Here is a 22,285-nt window from a genome sequence, read left to right as displayed (position 1 = left end):
ACGTGTTGTAAATTAATATATCTGTAAGTAGAAATAATAAGTGTGTGAGATAATGTATCGAAAGAATGTAGTGGCAAGTATATATCGTATTACTTACGTTGGCTGTTGAGATCGTGTGCTCTGTATGGCTGTCTGTTGAGATCTGTAGCGTGTTGCTCTGAGGTTATAGTTTACGGCGGTAGAGGGGAGGTTTGAAGGGATGGGTGGAGCGCTTGTAACGGGAGTGGGATTAAAGGAGGGGAGGTCTTGGAGCGGTGGATTTGTATTTATGGATTTTTGTTTATCTATTCTTTTTAAATAATAATCTTTCAGGAGGGGAATAACTGTATGAAAAAGAATATTATTTCTGTCTATGTTATCGTTCAAGTTGGAATTCGGATTAACGTATTTGTCTAAGTTTATATAGAACTCTTCTAGTATACTGAGCAAGGGGCTTTTTGGGTTTATTTTGAGGATTTGCATATCATTACTGATGTCTGTAAACTTATGTTTCTGATCGTTGATGTGTTGTCCCATGGCTGAGAAGTGTCTATGTCTAACGGCATTTACGTGTTCGTTGTATCTTATTGAAAAACTTCTACCAGTAAGCCCTACATAACTGGCTTGGCAATCATTGCATTTTAGACGGTACACTCCTGAGTGGTTGTATTTGTTTATGTTATTGACTGATTTAGAATTGTATAATATGTTGGTGTTATTGCGCGTAGTTTTGTATGCTATTTTTAGGCCTTGTTTTTTGAAAATGTTGGTTATGGGGTGTATATGGTTATTGTTGTAAGTGAATAGTGCGTATTCTTTTTTATCTTTGGTGATTCTGGTTAACTTAGTTTTTGGTTGGTTTTTTACTTTGTTGATGATATGGTTTATCATTACTCTTTTATAACCATTTTGTTTGGCTATTTCATGAATTATGTTTAGTTCTTTGTTCAAATCTTTCTTTGAAAGTGGAATGTTATATGCCCTGTGTATCATGCTGTAGTATGCGGCTTTTTTGTGAGTGTGTGGGTGGGTGGAGTCTGTTTTTATTGTATTTGATGTATGGGTAGGCTTTCTGTATATGTTGTATGTTAGATGATTATTATGTCTGGTTATAGATATATCCAAGTAGTTTATGGTATTGTTGTTTTCGGTTTCCATAGTAAATTTTATGTGGGGATCTATTTCATTCAGTTGTTCCAAGATTGTATTTTCGTTTGTGTGTCTATTGTCCATAATTATGAATACATCATCAACAAATCTGCACCAAAGAATGATATTTTCTATTTTTTGGATTTCTTGATGTTCTAAATGGTCCATATATATATCAGCTATTATGCCTGATATTGGCGATCCCATGGGCAATCCTTTTTGTTGGTAGATGGTGTCATGGAACCTAAAGTAATTGTTATTAATGGCGAAGTGTAATAGTTTTCAGGCAAACAAAACCATAAAAAACTCTATAGAATTTTGCAACACTACTAAAAACATGAGAATAGAACAATACTACAAACTAGCAACATATGACATAACAAACATGTATCCCAACATACCTACACAGAAAACTATAACTATCATAGAATCAAACCTATACAAACACAGCAAGCTAAGCAAATTGGAAATAAATGAATTTATAAAACTATTACACTTCGCCATTAATAACAATTACTTTAGGTTCCATGACACCATCTACCAACAAAAAGGATTGCCCATGGGATCGCCAATATCAGGCATAATAGCTGATATATATATGGACCATTTAGAACATCAAGAAATCCAAAAAATAGAAAATATCATTCTTTGGTGCAGATTTGTCGATGATGTATTCATAATTATGGACAATAGACACACAAACGAAAATACAATCTTGGAACAACTGAATGAAATAGATCCCCACATAAAATTTACTATGGAAACCGAAAACAACAATACCATAAACTACTTGGATATATCTATAACCAGACATAATAATCATCTAACATACAACATATACAGAAAGCCTACCCATACATCAAATACAATAAAAACAGACTCCACCCACCCACACACTCACAAAAAAGCCGCATACTACAGCATGATACACAGGGCATATAACATTCCACTTTCAAAGAAAGATTTGAACAAAGAACTAAACATAATTCATGAAATAGCCAAACAAAATGGTTATAAAAGAGTAATGATAAACCATATCATCAACAAAGTAAAAAACCAACCAAAAACTAAGTTAACCAGAATCACCAAAGATAAAAAAGAATACGCACTATTCACTTACAACAATAACCATATACACCCCATAACCAACATTTTCAAAAAACAAGGCCTAAAAATAGCATACAAAACTACATGCAATAACACCAACATATTATACAATTCTAAATCAGTCAATAACATAAACAAATACAACCACTCAGGAGTGTACCGTCTAAAATGCAATGATTGCCAAGCCAGTTATGTAGGGCTTACTGGTAGAAGTTTTTCAATAAGATACAACGAACACGTAAATGCCGTTAGACATAGACACTTCTCAGCCATGGGACAACACATCAACGATCAGAAACATAAGTTTACAGACATCAGTAATGATATGCAAATCCTCAAAATAAACCCAAAAAGCCCCTTGCTCAGTATACTAGAAGAGTTCTATATAAACTTAGACAAATACGTTAATCCGAATTCCAACTTGAACGATAACATAGACAGAAATAATATTCTTTTTCATACAGTTATTCCCCTCCTGAAAGATTATTATTTAAAAAGAATAGATAAACAAAAATCCATAAATACAAATCCACCGCTCCAAGACCTCCCCTCCTTTAATCCCACTCCCGTTACAAGCGCTCCACCCATCCCTTCAAACCTCCCCTCTACCGCCGTAAACTATAACCTCAGAGCAACACGCTACAGATCTCAACAGACAGCCATACAGAGCACACGATCTCAACAGCCAACGTAAGTAATACGATATATACTTGCCACTACATTCTTTCGATACATTATCTCACACACTTATTATTTCTACTTACAGATATATTAATTTACAACACGTCTCCACGATACAACCAACGTACAACCTAATTTATATATACGACATCCAATATGCACTTCATCTCTTAATGGTGACCTACTCAACCTGTATTCGACACACGACAAGATGAGAACATTTTCTCAATGACATTCAAGATTTCCAACTACAACAGCAGTATCCTACAAAATTACCAGTTATTACTATAATATATTACGCAATTTCACTCGTAACGCGTACAGCATGTGATCGATCCTATTCAAGTAAACATATATATTTTTAATGGACCAGCCGTTAACTACAACACAACAACCTACAGTACTGTCACCAATTTATATTTATATTTCATTTAGATTTTTTGAATATGCACATAGCACCACATATCAATACCATTATCTAATGTATTTTAAATAGATATTTCATACCGGTTTTAGCCCCAAAGTTTTATTTTAACAAGACTTTTATATGTCTAACAAAATAAAGTGTCAAGACACAATTCTATTTTAAGACTGAAAACGGGAATAAAAGGTGCTACAAACTTATATATTAATATTAAGGATTCATGTTAACTAGGTATTACATACCAATATTTTAATCATAAGAATTCAAACCAACAAGGTCATTATGCATTTAACTGAACTAAACAAGTGAATCAGTAAACCTTACAACCACTACATGAAATGTAATCAGGATACTGAAAATTCAAATAGTACATCTTTAACACCCTACATTGTACCTAATATCACCATATATGTGCAAATGTAATAATTTTACCCCATATTATGTAAAACAAAAATTGTAAAATAGAATAGCATGTACCTCTCAGCAAATGTACATATTCAATCCACTAGCATTTTGTCAAATGGATGAACCACATCCAATACAATACTTTTGATACTGTTTACAAAGAAACAGAAAATCTACATAATAGCTCTAATAGAACAAACTTATAAATTCCATAATACATGCATATGTACTTACCAGTATACTAACGACACATCAATTTTAAACTTTAACTATTATATGTGATGTTTTTATAGATATTTATATGTGTCAACTGAGGATGACCCCTTAGGGGTCGAAACCGGTATTGACCCTATTTACCAGTTTGGTAGTAAATAAAATAGTGTATTGATAAGGTGGTGATTCATATTATTTCTATATAGAGCTTGTCTTGAGCGGTCAGTCCAGGCTATGCAACTGTGGGTGTGAAATTGTGGTGGTAGTAGTAGTGTATCAAAATGCCTAAATCAAATAGAAACTGTTGTGCAGTGCACTGCCACAACACAAAGAAACAAGCATGGAAAAGGAATTATATTTCACATATTTCCTGGTCGTCCATGGGAATTGGACAGACGCAGGAAGTGGATTTCGGCTGTGGGAAGAATAAAGTAAGTACCTTATTTAATTTGTGGCCTAAATCACACATTTCAAACATACCAGGTATGCCAAGTCAAGAATACGTTCATTTAAGTACACTTTGAAATAGTACATTTCATTTCAAGTATGCATTGCAGCAGGTTCGTATGTTTACATTCATGTCCTTCCATGTGCACGTGTCTTGACTACGCCGAATAATAATAATAATAATAATAATAATAATAATAATAATAATAATAATAATAATAATAATAATAATAAAAATAAATGTTTTCCTGCATTTCAATGCAGATAGAACTCCATGGGAACCCACTAAATGCTCCGTTATTTGCAGTGAACATTTTGTTGGAGGAAAGCCAAGTAATATTGAAAATCATCCATCATATATACCATCTGTGTTTCATGAGAGCTATGAGAAGAAACCGAAAAGAGAACATGATGTATCACGGTTGGAAAGAGCGAGTAAACGAATTAAATGCTCAAATATACATAAGTCTTCTAATCAGGAAATTCATTAATTTACTGTGAAAAATGAGTGTGAAAGCTGCATAAGTCAGTGCAAGCAGCATTTGAGATTGAAGCAACGACATTCAAATTCACTTGTGTTTTTAGTGGGAATGATGTAGGCACACAGTGCAATTCAAGCACAGTACCTCCAAGTATTTCGGAGAAGGTGGATAGAAGTTGTGGTCCCAGCACCCCCCTGGACATATGCAGAGGATTTCATGGATACCAGAGCACAAAAAGTGAGGCACAGTTTGAAGGATTTAACAAGTGTTTCATTTAAAACATTCAGTTTTTACTTTCTTTCTTTGTTTCTTAAGTGTCTATAAATATAAGTAATAACGATGTTTGTTTACTCTTTTTAATGAAAATGAAATTAGCTATAAACCTTTCCTGTCTTGGCAGTCATATTTGGTGTACATCGGACTACTGCTGCGCGAATATATTTTACTGCTCTCGGATTAGTCAAGAAACACACTACTAATTTTATTTTTTTGGCCTAGCAAACTATCCGTGCAAAATACTTTGCCTTGCGCTTTTAAAACATTTTATCCTGACGCATGAGTTATAATAGACTGCACAGAAATGAAATCAGAAACCTTGCCAGTAGCCTTGCCATAATTAAGATTTCTATGAGACACAGGAGTTCCCTGAAGGAAATCTTTTGCTCATTTATGAGGGTTTCGCATCCTACAGGCCCGATGAGCTCGACCTGAAGTGGAAAAGCGTAGTGCCCGCACCTTCAACCATTCGTCACCTGCACTTGGAAACCGAGTTTTAAATGCTATATCAAGTATTTTTTCTGTTGTTACCGTAATATGGGAAGTATAAAAATCGTCACTTGAAACAAACTCTCCAGAAGTGAACACCGTGGATTCGTCTTGAAGTTGAAGCAACTCGTTCATGAGTTTATTAAAATTTGTTCTTATGTCAATACTGACGTTATTGTTGCACAACTCTTCACACAAACTTTTAGCTACCTATTCAAACTCTGTTTTCAGCTCCGCTCTAATCATTTCAGTCCAAGGTGAATTATCTAGATCTGTTTTTCCTAGTTCATCGATGGTAATAACAGCACCCTTGTCAGTTCTCGCCCTCTTCTTGGGAAATAGATCTTCAGCCTTCTTCTCGTTCGCATATTTTACGGACCCTAGAAGATATAAAATCTACACTGTATTAATCATATTGTGAGCACTTAAATTTATTACATAATTAACAGCGATAATATTACATACCAGCTGTTTTCAAATTTGGTTTCCCCATTCTTGAAGCAAATTTGTCTTACTAAATCCTGAATCAGAATTGCAGTACTGTATAATGGCACATACGTGTTTACAGCGCCCTCCGGCACCAGCCACACTGTCACAGTTTCATTCAACACAGTTTCGTTGATTGTCAAGCTGTAATAGAAATTCCAAGTATTACACACTTCACTGAATCACATAAAATTAAAATGTCAAATATAATACTGGATGTTTAACGATAATGAGCTAACGTAATTACCTCAATAAATTGTAACCTTGTACGGGCTTTTGCTAACACTCGTCTGTCTTATGCCGAAGCCAGTAAGTGTACAACTGGAAACAGTTCGTCTTCCTTCAACTTGTAACAAATGGCCACTGTCAACTAGTTTCTGCGCTTTATTCACTGTTGACTTGCGACTAGTTTGGAAGTGTATGTACTCAAACCGACATTGTATTACAACTTCCAAAGCACTGCTTTATATCTCGACGACAAGATCCAACGATATTGTTTGCCGTAACTATGACGCAAGTCGTCACTTCAACGGAATGCACTCTCACCGTATTAACTCTCGGAACTCCGCCAGTGCGCTCTGTTACCAGTACCGTGCACGCTCCCTATAAGCTGAACATGTTTCAATGTCCTACAAATATAAAAAGAATATTTAAATGCTATGACTTCAATAGACTACAATACCATCCCAGTTTCAGCATTTTCTCCATTTAACAGGGTATGAGTAAGACATCCCATTGAAACTTCAAGACAAGTACAACCAGTTCAGTTCCAAAATGTACTATATGTTTGAATATATTATGTAAATTGTGTAAAAATAGTTTATAAGAATAGTTCTAGCACATGTTAATCTCCAATAAGTTGCAAAAATGTACAGATGATTAATCCCAATTGCATCAAGCCATTCTCATTACCGACATTATGAAAGTTAACAGTCAATATATTTCCATTAAATGTGAACAAGAGTAGAATGTCACATTAGAACTTTAAAACATGGACGGCTTGATCTCTCCTTTGCACTGTTATATAAATAATACTGACTATGATTAATCCTAAAATAGCATCCACTCAGAGCTCTGACTTGGAAATAGAATTAATAATAATAATAATAATAATAGTATGGCCTCAGCTACCGTGTGCAGACATTTCAATTTGACGCCATCTGGCTGTCTGCTCGTCAATTTAGACGTTCCGTTTTACTCTAGGCCCCCACTAGATGGCAGACCGAGTAAACTGAAACTCTCTTGGGCGTCTATGGCTGAGATTTTAATGAATTTTGTCGGGTAAACACCAAATGTGTCACCAGAGATCTTTTACATGCCGACATCGTACGACATGGAGTGTCGAATGGACTTTTCTCCGCCCTTCAAAAATCCGACTACCTCTGCCGGGTTTGAACCCGCTATCTTGGGATCCGGAGGCCGACACTCTACCGCTGATCCACAGAGGCTGATAATGCCTGCGATGCCAGGCGAAACATGTACCATACTCAAATTAATGTAATGACATTGTTATAGTCATAAAGACTCAACCAGTATTGAATAGGTGGTTTCAATAAATTAATGTTTAACATTTAATAATTGAACTTCAATACGGTCAATATAAAAATTATCACTTGTAACAGTGGGCAACCACCGCAATCAGCCTCCTGAGCATTGGCGGGTAAACCATAGACTTAATTGACATGAGGAAATGCGTGTCAGGCACCGACCATCTAGTGCATAACAAAGTATCGACGCGTAGCAAGTCAGTGGTAGCGTTTTCAACAATCAAACAAGCCTTGGATGGAGATAAAAAATAATACGAAACTGACAAAGTCTTCAAGCAGATCTAGCAGGTTTGACGGCCAACATGGCTCCAATGAAAGACAGGTATGTCTGAAGAACAATGTAAGAATTGGGACTGAATATTTTGACCCTGACTGGAAAAACTGAAGAACTTATCGATATGATGAAGAGGAAAATCTATCCATATTGGGAATGAGTGAAACAAAATGGAGAAAGGCAGATAGCAAGATTCTCAAGAGATAGCAACAAATTAGTATGGAGTGGACGCGAGGAAGAGGCCAGAAAACGGTGTAGCTTTCCTAATAACAAAAGACATGGATGCCATTATTGAAGTATCCTATAAGAATGATAGGATCATTAAATTATCTATGCAGCTGGAGTCCGTACATTACACGGTAGTGCAGGTATATGCACCACAGGTTGGATGTAGTGCTCAAGAGAAGGAACAATTCTGTCAAGATCTAGAAGATATAATTGATGAAGAAAATGTCATCATCATTGGGGACTTAAATGGACTTAAATGCACAAGTTCGGACAGACAGACTTGGTTATGAGGAAATCACTGGACCACATGGGTTTGGGAACAGAAATGCAGAAGGTGAACAACTGCTTGATTTGTGCAGAAGAAATGGGTTGATCATCAAAAATACCTTCTTCCACAAACAAGACAGCCACAAGATAACAAGATATAGCTGGGATGGAAAACATAAGTCTCTCATCGACGATTATATCGTCACTAACAAAGGAGGATGTCAAAGTTATCCCCAGTGAGAGTTTGGATAGCGATCATAGATAATTGATTGCAGACGTAAATCATGTGGCTAACACAACCCCGAAGAAAAGAAAAAGAAAACGTAAAGTGAAGACTTGGAAATTAGAAGAAGCCAAGCTGAAGGAAGAATATAAAATAAGGATACAGAGACATTTACCAAAAGGGGAAATGAATACAGTAGAAGAAGAATGGAAAATGTTTAAAGATACTTTGGTGGGTGAAGCTAAGGACCTATGTGGAGTAACACGATCGGCCATGAAAGAAAAAGAGACACCTTGGTGGAATGACAGACTCAGATTGGCTATAAAAGAGAGAAACTGAGCAAAAAATATGCTAGACAAAGAAAAGCAAAGAAATGCACAAGATCCAGGTGGCCACGAAATTACTAAACTACAGGAACTCTACAGGGCAAAAAAAAAAACTTACAACTAAGAGGATAGTAAGAGAAGAGAAAGAGGAAAAAAATGGAATGAGTTTGTGGAAAGGTTGGAAGAGGACAACAGAGGAAACAAGAAACTTCTTTATGGAGTAATTAAAAACAAGCGAAATAACCTAGAAGACATCAGGGTAATAGAGTGGGATAATGGATCAGTAGTATGATAGGATGGAATCAGGAGAGAATTCAAGACCTCCTTTGACAAGCTCCTGAATGGAGGGCATCAAAAGTAATTCAAAACAGAGAAGAATCTGGAAAAAGTGAAGAGACCAGTAAAAATATGGAGTCACCGATCACATGGCTGGAGATAGAGAAGAGCCTTAAAAGTATGAAGAAAGGGAAAGCTGCAGGAGTAGATGAGTTAAGTGTGGACATGTTGAGAGCAGGAGGAGCCCCAGCAATTCAATGGCTATATAGACTTCTAAATGTACTGAAAATGAAAACCTACAACCTGTTTTCCAGTCTTGGACCGGGTCAGGGATGTAATGAATGAACCATATATAGGCTATTATTACAGTGGGGTCGCCACTCCCAAGGTAATTATTAATGATTGATAAATGCTATGAAATGATAATGGAGAGTGTTGCTGGAATGAAAGATGACAGGGAAAACCGGAGTACCCGGAGAAAAACCTGTCCCGCCTCTGCTTTGTCCAGCACAAATCTCACATGGAGGGACCGGGATTTGAACCACGGTATCCAGTGTGAGAGGCCAACGCGCTGCCGTCTGAGGCACGGAGAATCATTTAAATTTACTATAGCAGCAAAATACTATCCCAGAAGACTGGAAGAAAGGTATAACTGTACCTACATTCAAGAAAGGCAGCAGACGGAAACATACCAACTACCATGGCATCACTCGGCTCTCTCATGGATTAAAAATTCTGGAAAAAATTATAGAGGATAGATTACGAGAAATTGTAAAACCACTTTTAGAAGAGGAACAATATGGCTTTAGGCCTGGAAGATCAACAACAGATCTTAGATTCTTAGTATAGGGCCACATTTGTATATATTGGTTCTAAATGTTTAACTCAGACAAAACCTGGGTCTTGACCTTAAGATTGACAATAGGCTGAAGATGCCCAAAAACAGGGCAAAACGTGTACCTATGTAGTGTATACAAATCACTTAGAATTTAATCACCACAAATGGTGAACTGTATTGAATAGGTGGCTACTACAATAAATTTTATTCTAATAGAATCTTACTTAATGCTCCGCCCATAGCCCCTTCTCCTTCTCCACCTACTCGCCCTCCACTACACCTGCCTCATTCATGTAACACAAGAAGTAAAAACATAACGACAAATAGCCTCAGTACTGCAACAAGCACAACTAAACAAAAAAGCGTGAAACAAAGGGGTAAGTGATGTTCCAGCTTCAATGTATTCATAACAACATTTACCCACTATTACAATCATAATAATATATAGAATATATATAGAATGTCTAGGAGAAGTGTGAAAGTCTTTTCGCTAATGTTTAACATATCACACACTAACACACTTCCCTGGTGTGGAAATGGGAAAACACGCAGAACCACCTTCAGGGCTGCAGACCTACCATTTCCAGAATGCAAGCTCACAGCTATGCTGTTGCCAAAAATGATCAGGTACTCTACACCAGAATGGCTAATGAGCACTGAAACTAGCTTCATGCACACAATCACAGATTCCAACATTTCAAGTAATTTCCATGACATACAGTACAACGTGAGAAGAACATTCAAAACCACGTGCATGTTCTGTGTAATTGAAAACAATGACACTTATGCTACTTCTCATGACAAACACATCCCAATTAATCGATTATACCACTAATACCGGTATTACAATGAAACTAAGTATAAATAATGACATAAAAAATAACAATTCATCTGTTCAACACAGAATGGGCACCATACAATTTTATGTCCTGTCCAATCATTAACTTCATTCCTCTGAATTTGTTGGTAAAAAATAGAACATGGGTGGTTACGTGGCTACACTCAGTCACCTCCAATTTAGGCATAATCCCAGGTATGGCTTCTCTTTCGCTGCATGGCCCCCTTAAGATATAGTGTGGTAATTGGTACTGTGGGCATCAAGTCCTTTAGATGTGGTAGTTCCACATCCAAATAGATTTATTAGGCATTACTGGCCCTATGGCAATGAACAGCAAGACATACTTAATACAATTTCGTACCTTTTCTCTGGACAATGACTCTGAGGAGAGGTCTTGCATTCAACACAGCCCGTCCTAAGTTGTCGTCATTGTTGATAGGAAGCAGGTCTCCATCTCGAGGATCCGTGTAGGAGATGAGGAACGGTACGTCCGCCAGATGATGTAAGCGTTCAATTAACACTTTGAAGTCTTCATACTTCCCTGTGTCATGGCGAGACACAGAGAACCGCCGGAACTCGGCATCAAACTAGAAATTTGTAAGGAAAAGCTGCATTATGCATTTAAACAATTTTTGGTTAGCTAATTTTATCTTAGACATGACAGTTCCAAACAAGATAGTCAAACTTATATGAGCCATCATGTAGTGCAAAATGTAATGAGACTTTATACCTGGTAATTCTGTTTAATAATCCATTCCACCTGTGCTATTGGGCCCTACAATTTTGTATTTTTTAAATCTCTCTTTTGAATAAACTGACAACTTGCTCGGTATGCTTCTGTATTACATAGATGAATGAAAATTGAAAGCAAGTACATGAAAACAAACTAATAATTTTATTTATATGAATCAATGGTCAGCCTGCAGGCTAGTTGAGCACTACCAGAGTGAGGTGTATGAAGCGAAGTAGTTCCCTTATGAGTAGTACTTTTCATAATGTGCTCTGAGCAGCTTTCATACTGTCGCAGCCATAATAGACATGAGACCCATGTGGAAGCTACATTATACTCTGGCCTGTGCCAACAGACACACAAAAATACTTCACCCACCAACAAATAGTAACAACGGAGTATAAAGATACAACGTAGAATTCAAAAGTAATATACAGCCAGGACAGATCCTACTATCCTTGCTGATAGGGTCAGAGACCAGACATCATTGTGTGAAATAAGTACCAGATAGTCTGACAGCTGTACAGTTCACACAAGGTCCAACAATGGCTGGAAAGGCTCTACGAAACTCAATCTTCCCTTAATCCCCCAGTACAACAAACATCTTTTCCCTTGGTACTCTGTCGTATGCCTTCCCTAGATCTAGAAACAAACACAACTGCCCATTCCTCCCGTTGAACTTTTCAATTACCTGGTGCAAACAGAAGATAAGATCCTAGCAGCTCCTCTGTGGTCTGAAACCACACTGGTTTTCATCCAACTTACTCTCAACCATTGATCGCACCCTCCCTGATATTCCACAGAACACCTTGCCTGGTATGTGTAAGTGAAAAAAATACTAACTTAGGGTATCCTACAGCTAACATTCTTACCATCAATCCCAAATGACTTAAAATCGATTGGGCAATAATCTTCAAGTGAAACTCGATAGTTGTTACAATCCTTCCTGTTCCCTTGATTACGGATAGGTGCAATTACCGTTTCTGTCCAATCAGAAGGTACGTTATTAACATTCCATGTTAATCCTATTACTCCACGAAGTCATTTCATCCCTTCTTTCCCACGTTGAGGTCTAATTTCATCTATTCCTGCTGCTTTATGACAACAGAGTTTATCATCCTCTCCACTTCCTCAAGCCTATTTTTACCAACTTTATGTTCATACCCCCTTCCCCCTGATTTTGGTATCGCCATATATGGCACAGCTCTGGAAAGGATGGAGCACTTTGTGATGTGAAAATGGGAACTGATATTTACTGGACATAACTGAATTATAACATCAAAGCATCTAAGAGTATTTATTTATTCATCTGTCATGTCGACTTGTGTATCCAGCCGTTATCTATATTATCGGCCATTGTTGGAACTGTTACCTAACTGTGGAGGTTACCAGACCAATTTAATTCAAAGTTTCTTATCCATTATTGTCACGCATTTGACTGGACTATGTGATGCGCTGAATTATCATTTGTAACTTATGCGCACCTTCGCGGTGCACGCGTTAAATTGTGGGACGACTGGCTACTTCCCCAGCTCAGAGTGTGAGCTCAGTAGTCTGGTCGCTGCTACACTCCAAGATGGCTGTGAAGCTCCCAAGTGGACGGCTTGGCAAGAAGGGAAAGCGATTACAATGGAGCCTGACTCCGGTGGTTAGATGATGATGTTAGGGCTAGGCCCTGTTATTCTTTTGAAAGTTATCCAGTGTGCTCCAATCTTAATATTTTCTTAATGTAACATGTAAACTTGGTGCTGTGAGTTAACCGTTATCGGTATGAAAAGTTTTAAGTGTCTTGTAAGTTGGATATCTTAACTCCAAGTAAGTACTGAAAATTATAATTTATTGAAGGGATTCCGTTCGTTCAGACACTAGAGTGAGTAATTTCATCGTGGACATGACCAACATCATAAACGCAACTTTTGGTATAGTGTAACCTTGTAAGCAAAATTTGATATATATTTGAACTGAATCCGTTGGAAAAAGAAAATTAATGTAATGTAGGGAGATGGGGATCGCTAGTTATGCGTCTATGAGGTGGTATTTTGTGTAAGTGTTTTCATCTTATGCTTTTGTCGGTGTGCATTATTGCCAACTGTTTTTCTTGATGTTCATAATGATGATGATTATTATTATTACCTTTATTCTTTTGTAATTCATTTCGGTGCGTGTTTTCTCCCTTATTTTTTTTTCCTGGTTGGTGGTATTTGCTGTCTGATTTTAGTCCTATTGCCTTCGTGGCTGATTATTTGTACGTGATTATTATTGCATTGTTACGGGCGTGAATTAATGACACCTCATATTCGCATCGTAGCGCAATCCAGGGCCCCCTCTGTTCTAAAGTATGTAAACCGCAGGTGAATTGGTTAACTAAAGCTAATGTAAACTGGTACTATCACCTCTTGGATAAATAATAATAATTATTATTTTTCATAACTTAAAATCTTAAAATTGAAATTTGCTGGTCAAAATTGTTTAATATGGGGGTCTTCTTTCGTTGTCTTATAACATTTCTCCCATTGTTTGTGTTCCTTGCTTTTGTCTTTATTACGTCATGTCATCTCTTCTTATCTAATCTGATGATACGTTATTTTTTTTTTGGGGTGGCTTTGAGGATTATTATGGGATCTTGGCTTCGCGTCGGTAACGGGTAGCTCCTGTTGTGTGCCTCAGTGTTCTTTTATTATTATTATGTGCGCTCCGTTAATTGTAAATTTCCTTTAATATACTTCATTTTGTTGGAGTTGCTGTGCGCTATTATTTTATTGTGTTTTCATCTAGCTCGTTTCTTTGGTGTAATGTTTATTCGCGGTTGGAGCCACTAATTTTTTTTCCTTTTTCATGTGTCCTTGCGTGCGTCTTGTAATTTAGCATTTTAGTAGTGTAGCAAATTTCAATTTTAAAGAGATTTTATATCGCGGGCCCGCATATCGGTTGCAACCAATTTTTAAATAAATTTCAATCTTTCTGTATGTAAGGTAATGAGTTATTAATGAATTTTCAAACCTTAATTCTGGCGGAAGCCTATGTTAATGTGAGCTTCATTTCACCTTAATTTCAAACTTATTTTAAAATACTGTTTCTCTCATCTAGTTTGATTGCATTTTTAAATTTTAGAAAAAGAAATATATATATATTTATTGTTCTTATTTTATACCATTTTCAAATTACATTTACTTAGTAAATTTTCTTCATTTTAAATTTATCTGGTGCGTCATTTAGTAGCTAGCAATATTTACCTGGCAACCTGTCAAAGTTATGTAAGACCCTGGCCTTTTTATTCTCGCTTTTGCCCTCCACGCTTCATATTTTATGCTACTGCCCTTACGGTAAGTATTGTGCTTGTTTTCTTCTTGATGTTTGTGCTTTTCATTTGGATGTTTTGTTTACTAATTGGTAAGGTTGTACACTTCATAATGGTGTTCCAAGCTGTTGTTATTTCTACATTACTCTACAGCTGTGAAACCTGGACCCTATATCGCTGGGACATCAAGAAACTGGGACACTTTCATCAACAAAAACTTCGATCCATCATGAACATCAAATGGGATTCACAATAAACAAAGCAAATAAGATCCACCTTTTCAATACTATATATTACGTGAGAATTTCTACATTTCTGTTAAATCATAAAGTTCATAAACATGATGATTTAACAGAAAAGTAGAAATTCTCACGTAATATATAGTATTGAAAAGCTGGATCTGATTATTTGCTTTGTTTATTGTGAATCTTGATTCAATACGGAACTCGAGGAATGAAATTCTTAACATTAAATCAAATGGGATGACATCAATAGTTGTCCCCTCGCAGCCCAATACTTGCTTACATTCAGCGGCACGCAAAAATACTGTTGTTCATTTCTCACGGTCTTCTCACTGAGGACGTAAGTACTCTGGGGATTTGACAATGCTGCCAACCTCTTCATTTTGGAACTAAGACTAGTGCCAAGCAAAGTGATAGCGCATTCTATGTTGGACAGTGTGCAAAAGATGAATTAACTCATATTTCGGGTCAGTAAGAAAGCGATTGATCTGGATAGGTTAGGTCCGGTTAGTGACAAAACCATTGGACTGTGACCAAGCAAAATGGCTTTTAGGTCTCTAGCATTCTGTAGGGCGATAGCAGCGCATTCTGCATTAACATACTAAAGCACTCCCATTGTGTATTTCCCACTGTTTCCTTTATATGGTATTTTTTTTCTCTTTGTGCTTTTATTCAGCCCGGGTAGGTAACACAATCTAATTATCAGCAGTGACGTCACATTCTGTTCACGTTGACCAATAGGAATGGAAGTAGCTACTTCAGCCATGAACGACGGGACTATCATATAGCATGTGCTACTTTCGAGCAATTTTCAAGCAGGTTGTTTTACTCGGGACACATCAGTAATTGGAAATTTCATTCTCTATATCTTTCAGTTATGTAGGACGAGTCACATAGGTATTTAAAAATTAAATTTTAGGCACCTTCTCCTAAGCTACCATTTCATCGAACGTGAATGGATAAAATTATTTATAGCTTAGACTGCAGTGCCCTATTCCCTGACTTTACATACCGATTTTCATTCAATTCCATTCACCCATTTTCTCATGGTTCGGCATTGATATGGACTTAGCAACAAAACTCGAAATTTATGAGTATCTCTGATATCATAGCCGGTACGGTAAAAATGTAAATGACATAAATGATTGGAAATTTAATTCTATATAACTTTGGTTATATAGTATCCATCACTAGCACCACTAATAAGATAGATATTTGAGAATTACATTTTAGGCCTTCCCCTAAACTACCATTTCACTCAGTGTGAATAAGATTATTTATAGCCTTGATTGTAGAGCGTCATTTCCCAACTTTACATGCTGATTTTTATTAAATTCTCTTCAGCCTTTTTCACGTGATGTACGTACGTACGTACATACATACAGCTCCATATTTTATCATTTCTGCAGTAATGTTGTCTTCTCCTGAAGCCTTATTGCTTTTAGGAGCACTGATTTCATCTTTAACTTCTTGCAATGTAGGTTCCTTGATTGATTCCACGTCCAACTCTTCTCTTCTTTGTTCCTGCCTGCTCTTTCCTGTCTCCATATCTTCAAATCCTGACTCCTTATTCAGCAGTTCACTAAAATATTCTACCCATCAGCCTAACATCTGATCTTTACTGCCAAAGAGATTTCCCTCCCTATCTTTACAGAAAACTGCTCTGGGTTGAAATCCTTTCTTTATATCTTTTACCCTTATATAAAACTGTCTAGTTTCCTGAGCAGTCTTTCTCTCTTCTAATTCTTAAATCCACTGTTTCTCAAATTTTCTCTGTATTCTTCTACAGTAGACTTGTTCTTCTCTGTAACGTTCTCCTTCTTGCCTCGTTCCTTTCTTCAATCTTCAAACCAGTGCTGAATCCTATATTGTTTTTTCTGCCCAAAACAGTTTCGTCCATTTTGTATATTATACCTTTAAACTTTTTCCATCTTACTTCAAAACTCTCTCCTGTCCAATCTTCCATTTCATTAAGGCTATCTGTCAAAACCATTGCATATTGGTGTGCGATATTTTCATCCATTCTTAACTTAGCATCTTCAAACCTGGGTATAACTACTCTCTTAATCTCTCTGTAGTTGGCTATCCTTTGTCTGTATTTGACTCTTACCAGATAATGATCACTATGACAGCTATCCACTTCCAAGATATCTGAAGCATGCCATCTATCTATAAGCACATGGTCAATTTGGCTGTTTGTGATCCCATCTTCCTTTCAGCCTTTCGGAAGTTGCAAAGGCAACTAGATGATTGACTGATACGGCCTTGTAATAATACTCAACATGGCTGAGCTGAAACCAACGGGAAACTACAGCCGTAATAATAATAATAATAATAATAATAATGTTATTTGCTTTACGTCCCACTAACTACTCTTTAAGGTCTTTGGAGACGCCGAGGTGCCGGAATTTAGTCCCGCAGGAGTTCTTTTACATGCCAGTAAATCTACCGACACGGGGCCGTCGTATTTGAGCACCTTCAAATACCACCGCACTGAGCCAGGATCGAACCTGCCAAGTTGGGGTTAGAAGGGCAGCACCTTAACCGTCTGAGCCACTCAGCCCAGCAACTACAGCTGTAACTAACTCCCGAGGACATGACGGTCTCTCTGTATGAATGATGTACTGATGATGGCTTCCCCCCGGGTAAAATATTCCGGAGGTAAACTAGTCCCCCATTCGGATCTCCGAATGCTGGTTGAATTCTGCACTGATCATAATTTAGTCCTTGCCAATACTTGGTTCAAACACCACAAACGACTGCTGCATACGTGGGCGAGGCCTGGAGACACTGGAAGGTATCATCAGAAAGATGGATACTGGCATTCAGTGAGTCGGAGTGTGGAATGTTAGAAGTTTGAATCGTTGTGGTAAGTTAGAGAATCTGAAAAGGGAGATGGATAGACTAAAGTAAGATGTAGCTGGTAGAAGTGAAGTACGTTGGCAGGAAGAACAGGAATTTTGATCAGGCGACTACCGAATTATCAACACAAAATCAAACAGGGGAAATGCAGGAGTTGGTTTTATAATGAATAAGAAAACAGGGCAGCGGGTAAGCTACTATGACCAGCATAGTAAAAGAATTATTGTCGTCATGATAGACACCAAACCAATGCCCACCACAATAGTGCAGGTCTATATGCCTACTAGTTCAGCGGATGATGAAATCGAAAGAGTATATGAAGAGGTAGAAGATTTAATACAATATGTAAAAGGTGACGAGAATCTAATTGTCATGGGAGACTGGAATGCAGTGGTAGGCCAAGGAAGAGAACTTAATACAGTAGCAGAATTCGGATTGGGACAAAGGAACGAAAGAGGAAGTCGGCTGGTTGAATTCTGCACTGATCATAATTTAGTCCTTGCCAATACTTGGTTCAAACACCACAAACGACGGCTGTATACGTGGGCGAGGCCTGGAGACACTGGAAGGTATCAAATAGACTTCATTATGATTAGGCAGAGATTCAGAAACCAGGTGTTGGATTGCAAAACTTTCCCAGGAGTAGACATGGACTCTGACCACAACTTGTTGGTCATGAAATGCCATCTGAAGTTGAAGAAATTGAAGAAAGGAAAGAATGCAAAAAGATGGGATCTAGACAAGTTGAAAGAAAAGAGCGTGAGGGATTGTTTCAAGGAACATGTAGGACAAGAACTAAATGAAAAGACTGAAGGAAATACAATAGAGAAAGAGTGGGTACTCATGAAAAATGAAGTCAGTAAGGCTGCTGAAGAAATGTTAGGAAGGAAGAAAAGATCAACTAAGAATCAGTGGATAACTCAGGAGATACTAGACCTGATTGATGAATGACAAAAATACAAGAATGCTAAAAATGAAGAGGGCAGAAAAGAATACAGGCTTTTAAAGAATGAAGTGGATAGAAAGTGCAAGGCAGCTAAGGAAGAATGGTTGAAGGAAAAGTGCAAGGATGTCGAATGTTGTATGGTCCTAGAAAAGGTAGATGCTGCATACAGGAAAATCAAGGAAAACTTTGGAGAAAGGAAAAATAAGTGTATGAATATTAAGAGCTCAGATGGAAAGCCACTTCTAGGGAAAGAAGACAAAGCAGAAAAATGGCAGGAACATATCCAACAGTTGTATCAAGGTAAAGATGTAGATCATTTGGTTCTGGAACAAGATGAGGCTGTTGATGCTGATGAAATGGGAGACCCAATTTTGAGGTCAGAGTTTGACAGAGCTGTCTGTGAGCAACCTAAATAGGAACAAGGAACCTGGAATTGATGACATTCCCTCTGAATTACTGACTGCCTTAGGGGAAACCAGCATGGCAAAGTTATTCCATTTAGTGTGTATGAGACAGGAAAAGTCCTATCCAAATTTCGGCAGAATGTCGTTATACCTATTCCCAAGAAAGCTGGTGCTGACAAGTGTGAAAAGTACCGCTCCATTAGTTTAGCATCTCATACCTGCAAAATTTTAATACGTATTATTTACAGAAGAATGGAAAAACAAGTTGAAGCTGAGTTAAGAGAAGATCAATTTGGCTTCAGAAGAAATGTAGGAACACTTGAAGCAATTCTGACTTTACGTCCGATCTTAGAGGATCAAATTAAGAAGGACAGGCCCACGTACATGGCATTCATAGATCTAGAAAAGGCATTTGATAATGTTGATTGGACCAAGCTATTTAAGATTCTGAAGGCGATTGGGATCAGATACCGAAAACGAAGAATTATCTACAATCTGTATAAAAATCAGTCTGCAGTCATAAGAATCGAGGGCTTTGAAAAAGAAGCAGTAATCCAGAAAGGACTGAGGCAAGGCTGCAGTTTGTCCCACCTCCTTTTCAATGTTTACATAGAACAGGCAGTTAAGGAAATCAAAGAGGCATTTGGAAAGGGAATCACAATCCAAGGAGAGGAAATCAAAACCTTGAGATTTGCTGATGATATTGTTATTTTATCTGAGACTGCAGAAGATCTCAAGAAGCTGCTGAATGATATGGACGATGCCTTGGTTAAGGAGTACAAGATGAACATAAGTCCAAAACAAAAGTAATGGAGTGCAGTCGAACGAAGGCAGGTGATGCAGGAAATAGTAGATTAGGAAACGAAGTCTTAAAGGAAGTAGATGAATAATGTTACTTGGGTAGTAAAATAACTAAAGATGGCAGAAGTAAGGAGGACATAAAATGCAGACTAGCACAAGCAAGGAAGAGCTTTCTAGGTATGTGTACACCCAGAAATTGCCAAAAAGTCTCATTTTTTTAAATTTGGAATTTTACATTACCTGGATTCGTTATTTTATTAGCTTTAATTTGTTGTAAATTACATAACCCTATCTTCACTACTTTTTGAGATATTGACATTTATGTAAAATGCAGCACACTGAGCCTTTTATGGGCACAAGTGTTTATTCTTTGCCTTCTGCTCATGCTGATCATCTGTGACTTTAGTTTCCTTTCTAATTACTGACATACAATATAGAGGTCACTCCACACTAACCCTGTGCTGCTATCTATGAGAATTGTTCTTAATTATTTGAATAAACCGCTGTGAATGTTTTGAGCACCCTTGCATTTTGTAGGCCTTTATTATTTATATTGATACACTGTACTTTTAGAAAGTTTTCCAGCAATTCTAATTTGTTTATTTTGAATATTGTTATACATTGTTGTTATAACCATGGGTAACAGAAAAACTAAAAGGAGGCCTGTAAGGAAGATCCATGGAAACCAGTTTACAAACATGAAGAAAGTTGATAGGTTGGAGCAGGACAATGCAATTGGATACCCAAAGGTGAAGGCAGTTTGTGTTCCTTCCAAACAGCAGTGGCACCTGGCATAATGGATAAATATAAGCCTAAAAATGGACTACCTGACAATGTACTTGAAGCTGTCAAGCCAGTGTACTCCAAGCTGACTGATCCTGCTATGCTGAGGCGTTGTCTCCATGGCAAACGCAAATGCAAATTCAAAATGAAAGTTTTAATGACATGATATGGAGAAGATGCCAAAAGATGGTTATGTAGGACTAAAAACATTTAAGTTTTGTGTTATGGATGCTATTTGCCATTATAATTTTGGCCCAGATGTAGAATTGGAAACTCTAAAGCGAGTGGGTGTTACTATTGGTAAACATACTCGAGCCGGTGTGAAGTTGGCTAAAACTGTAAAACAGAAAAAGTATCACCTACAAAACATCCTAGAGCAGAAAACTAGGAGGAGGTACCTGAGATGAAGAAGAAAGATGAAGGAAGACCAGAATACTGCATTAGAAGGGACATCATATGATACAGGAGGTTTCTAAAACTGTGTTAAAACTTTGAGATGAATTTCTCTGGAATATAATTTTTATTGCTCTCCGTATTTAAAAAAATCATAACGTTAAACCTAATTATCGTATTTCACTGAATATTCTTTTAAATAAAAGCCAAAAGCCTACTCCAGTGCACAAACCTCAGATATGTAACTACTGTTGTAAAATATAATTGACTATGTAATTTGTTTATAAACACTCACCAAAACATTTGTATCCACTAAAGTAATAGGACATCAACAGGCACAATTTCATTCTAGGACCATGTCTTTTAGGTTTATGCTCTACCTATAAGTGTTGTGAAGAAAATGCAAAAAAACAGATTTGAGGAATTTCAATTAGTTTGGGAGCTATGATGTTTAAAACAATATAATACATGTTTAAACAAAATAATTTGTTATTAACAAATAATGCAATATTTTTAGTTTATATACATACTGATCTTTCTACTTTTTCTTGCTCATTTCAGTAACTTAAATTCCAAACAGGAAACCTTGTAATTAAAAAAAAATAAAATTCTGGGTGTACACATACCTGAAAAGAAATTTGCTCACTTCAAAGATTGATATCGGAATCAGAAAGATGTTTTTGAAGACTTTCATGCGGAGCGTGGCATTGTATGGAAGTGAAACATGGATGATAACTAGCTCAGAAAGAAAGAGAATAGAAGCTTTTGAAATGTGGTGTTACAGAAGAATGCTGAAGGTGAGATGGATACATTGAATCACGAACGAAGAGATACTGAATCGAATTGGTGAGAAGAGATCGATTTGGCTAAA

At 37.0% G+C, this 22,285-nt stretch overlaps 1 protein-coding gene across 1 annotated transcript in view; it reads right to left on the bottom strand.

Annotated features, from left to right (window-relative positions):
- Positions 1-22,285, bottom strand: part of par-6 (partitioning defective protein 6) — a 266,845-nt gene that overhangs the window by 216,197 nt on the left and 28,363 nt on the right. Inside the window, exon 2 of the mRNA XM_067148955.2 lies at positions 11,317-11,542. Within this exon, the coding sequence (XP_067005056.2) occupies positions 11,317-11,542 (226 nt within the window). The remainder of the gene's footprint in view (positions 1-11,316; positions 11,543-22,285) is intronic.

Source organism: Anabrus simplex, chromosome 6 (genome assembly GCF_040414725.1).
Source record: "Anabrus simplex isolate iqAnaSimp1 chromosome 6, ASM4041472v1, whole genome shotgun sequence".
Classification (NCBI taxonomy): domain Eukaryota; kingdom Metazoa; phylum Arthropoda; class Insecta; order Orthoptera; family Tettigoniidae; genus Anabrus; species Anabrus simplex.
This window is presented reverse-complemented; position numbering and strand designations above follow the sequence as displayed.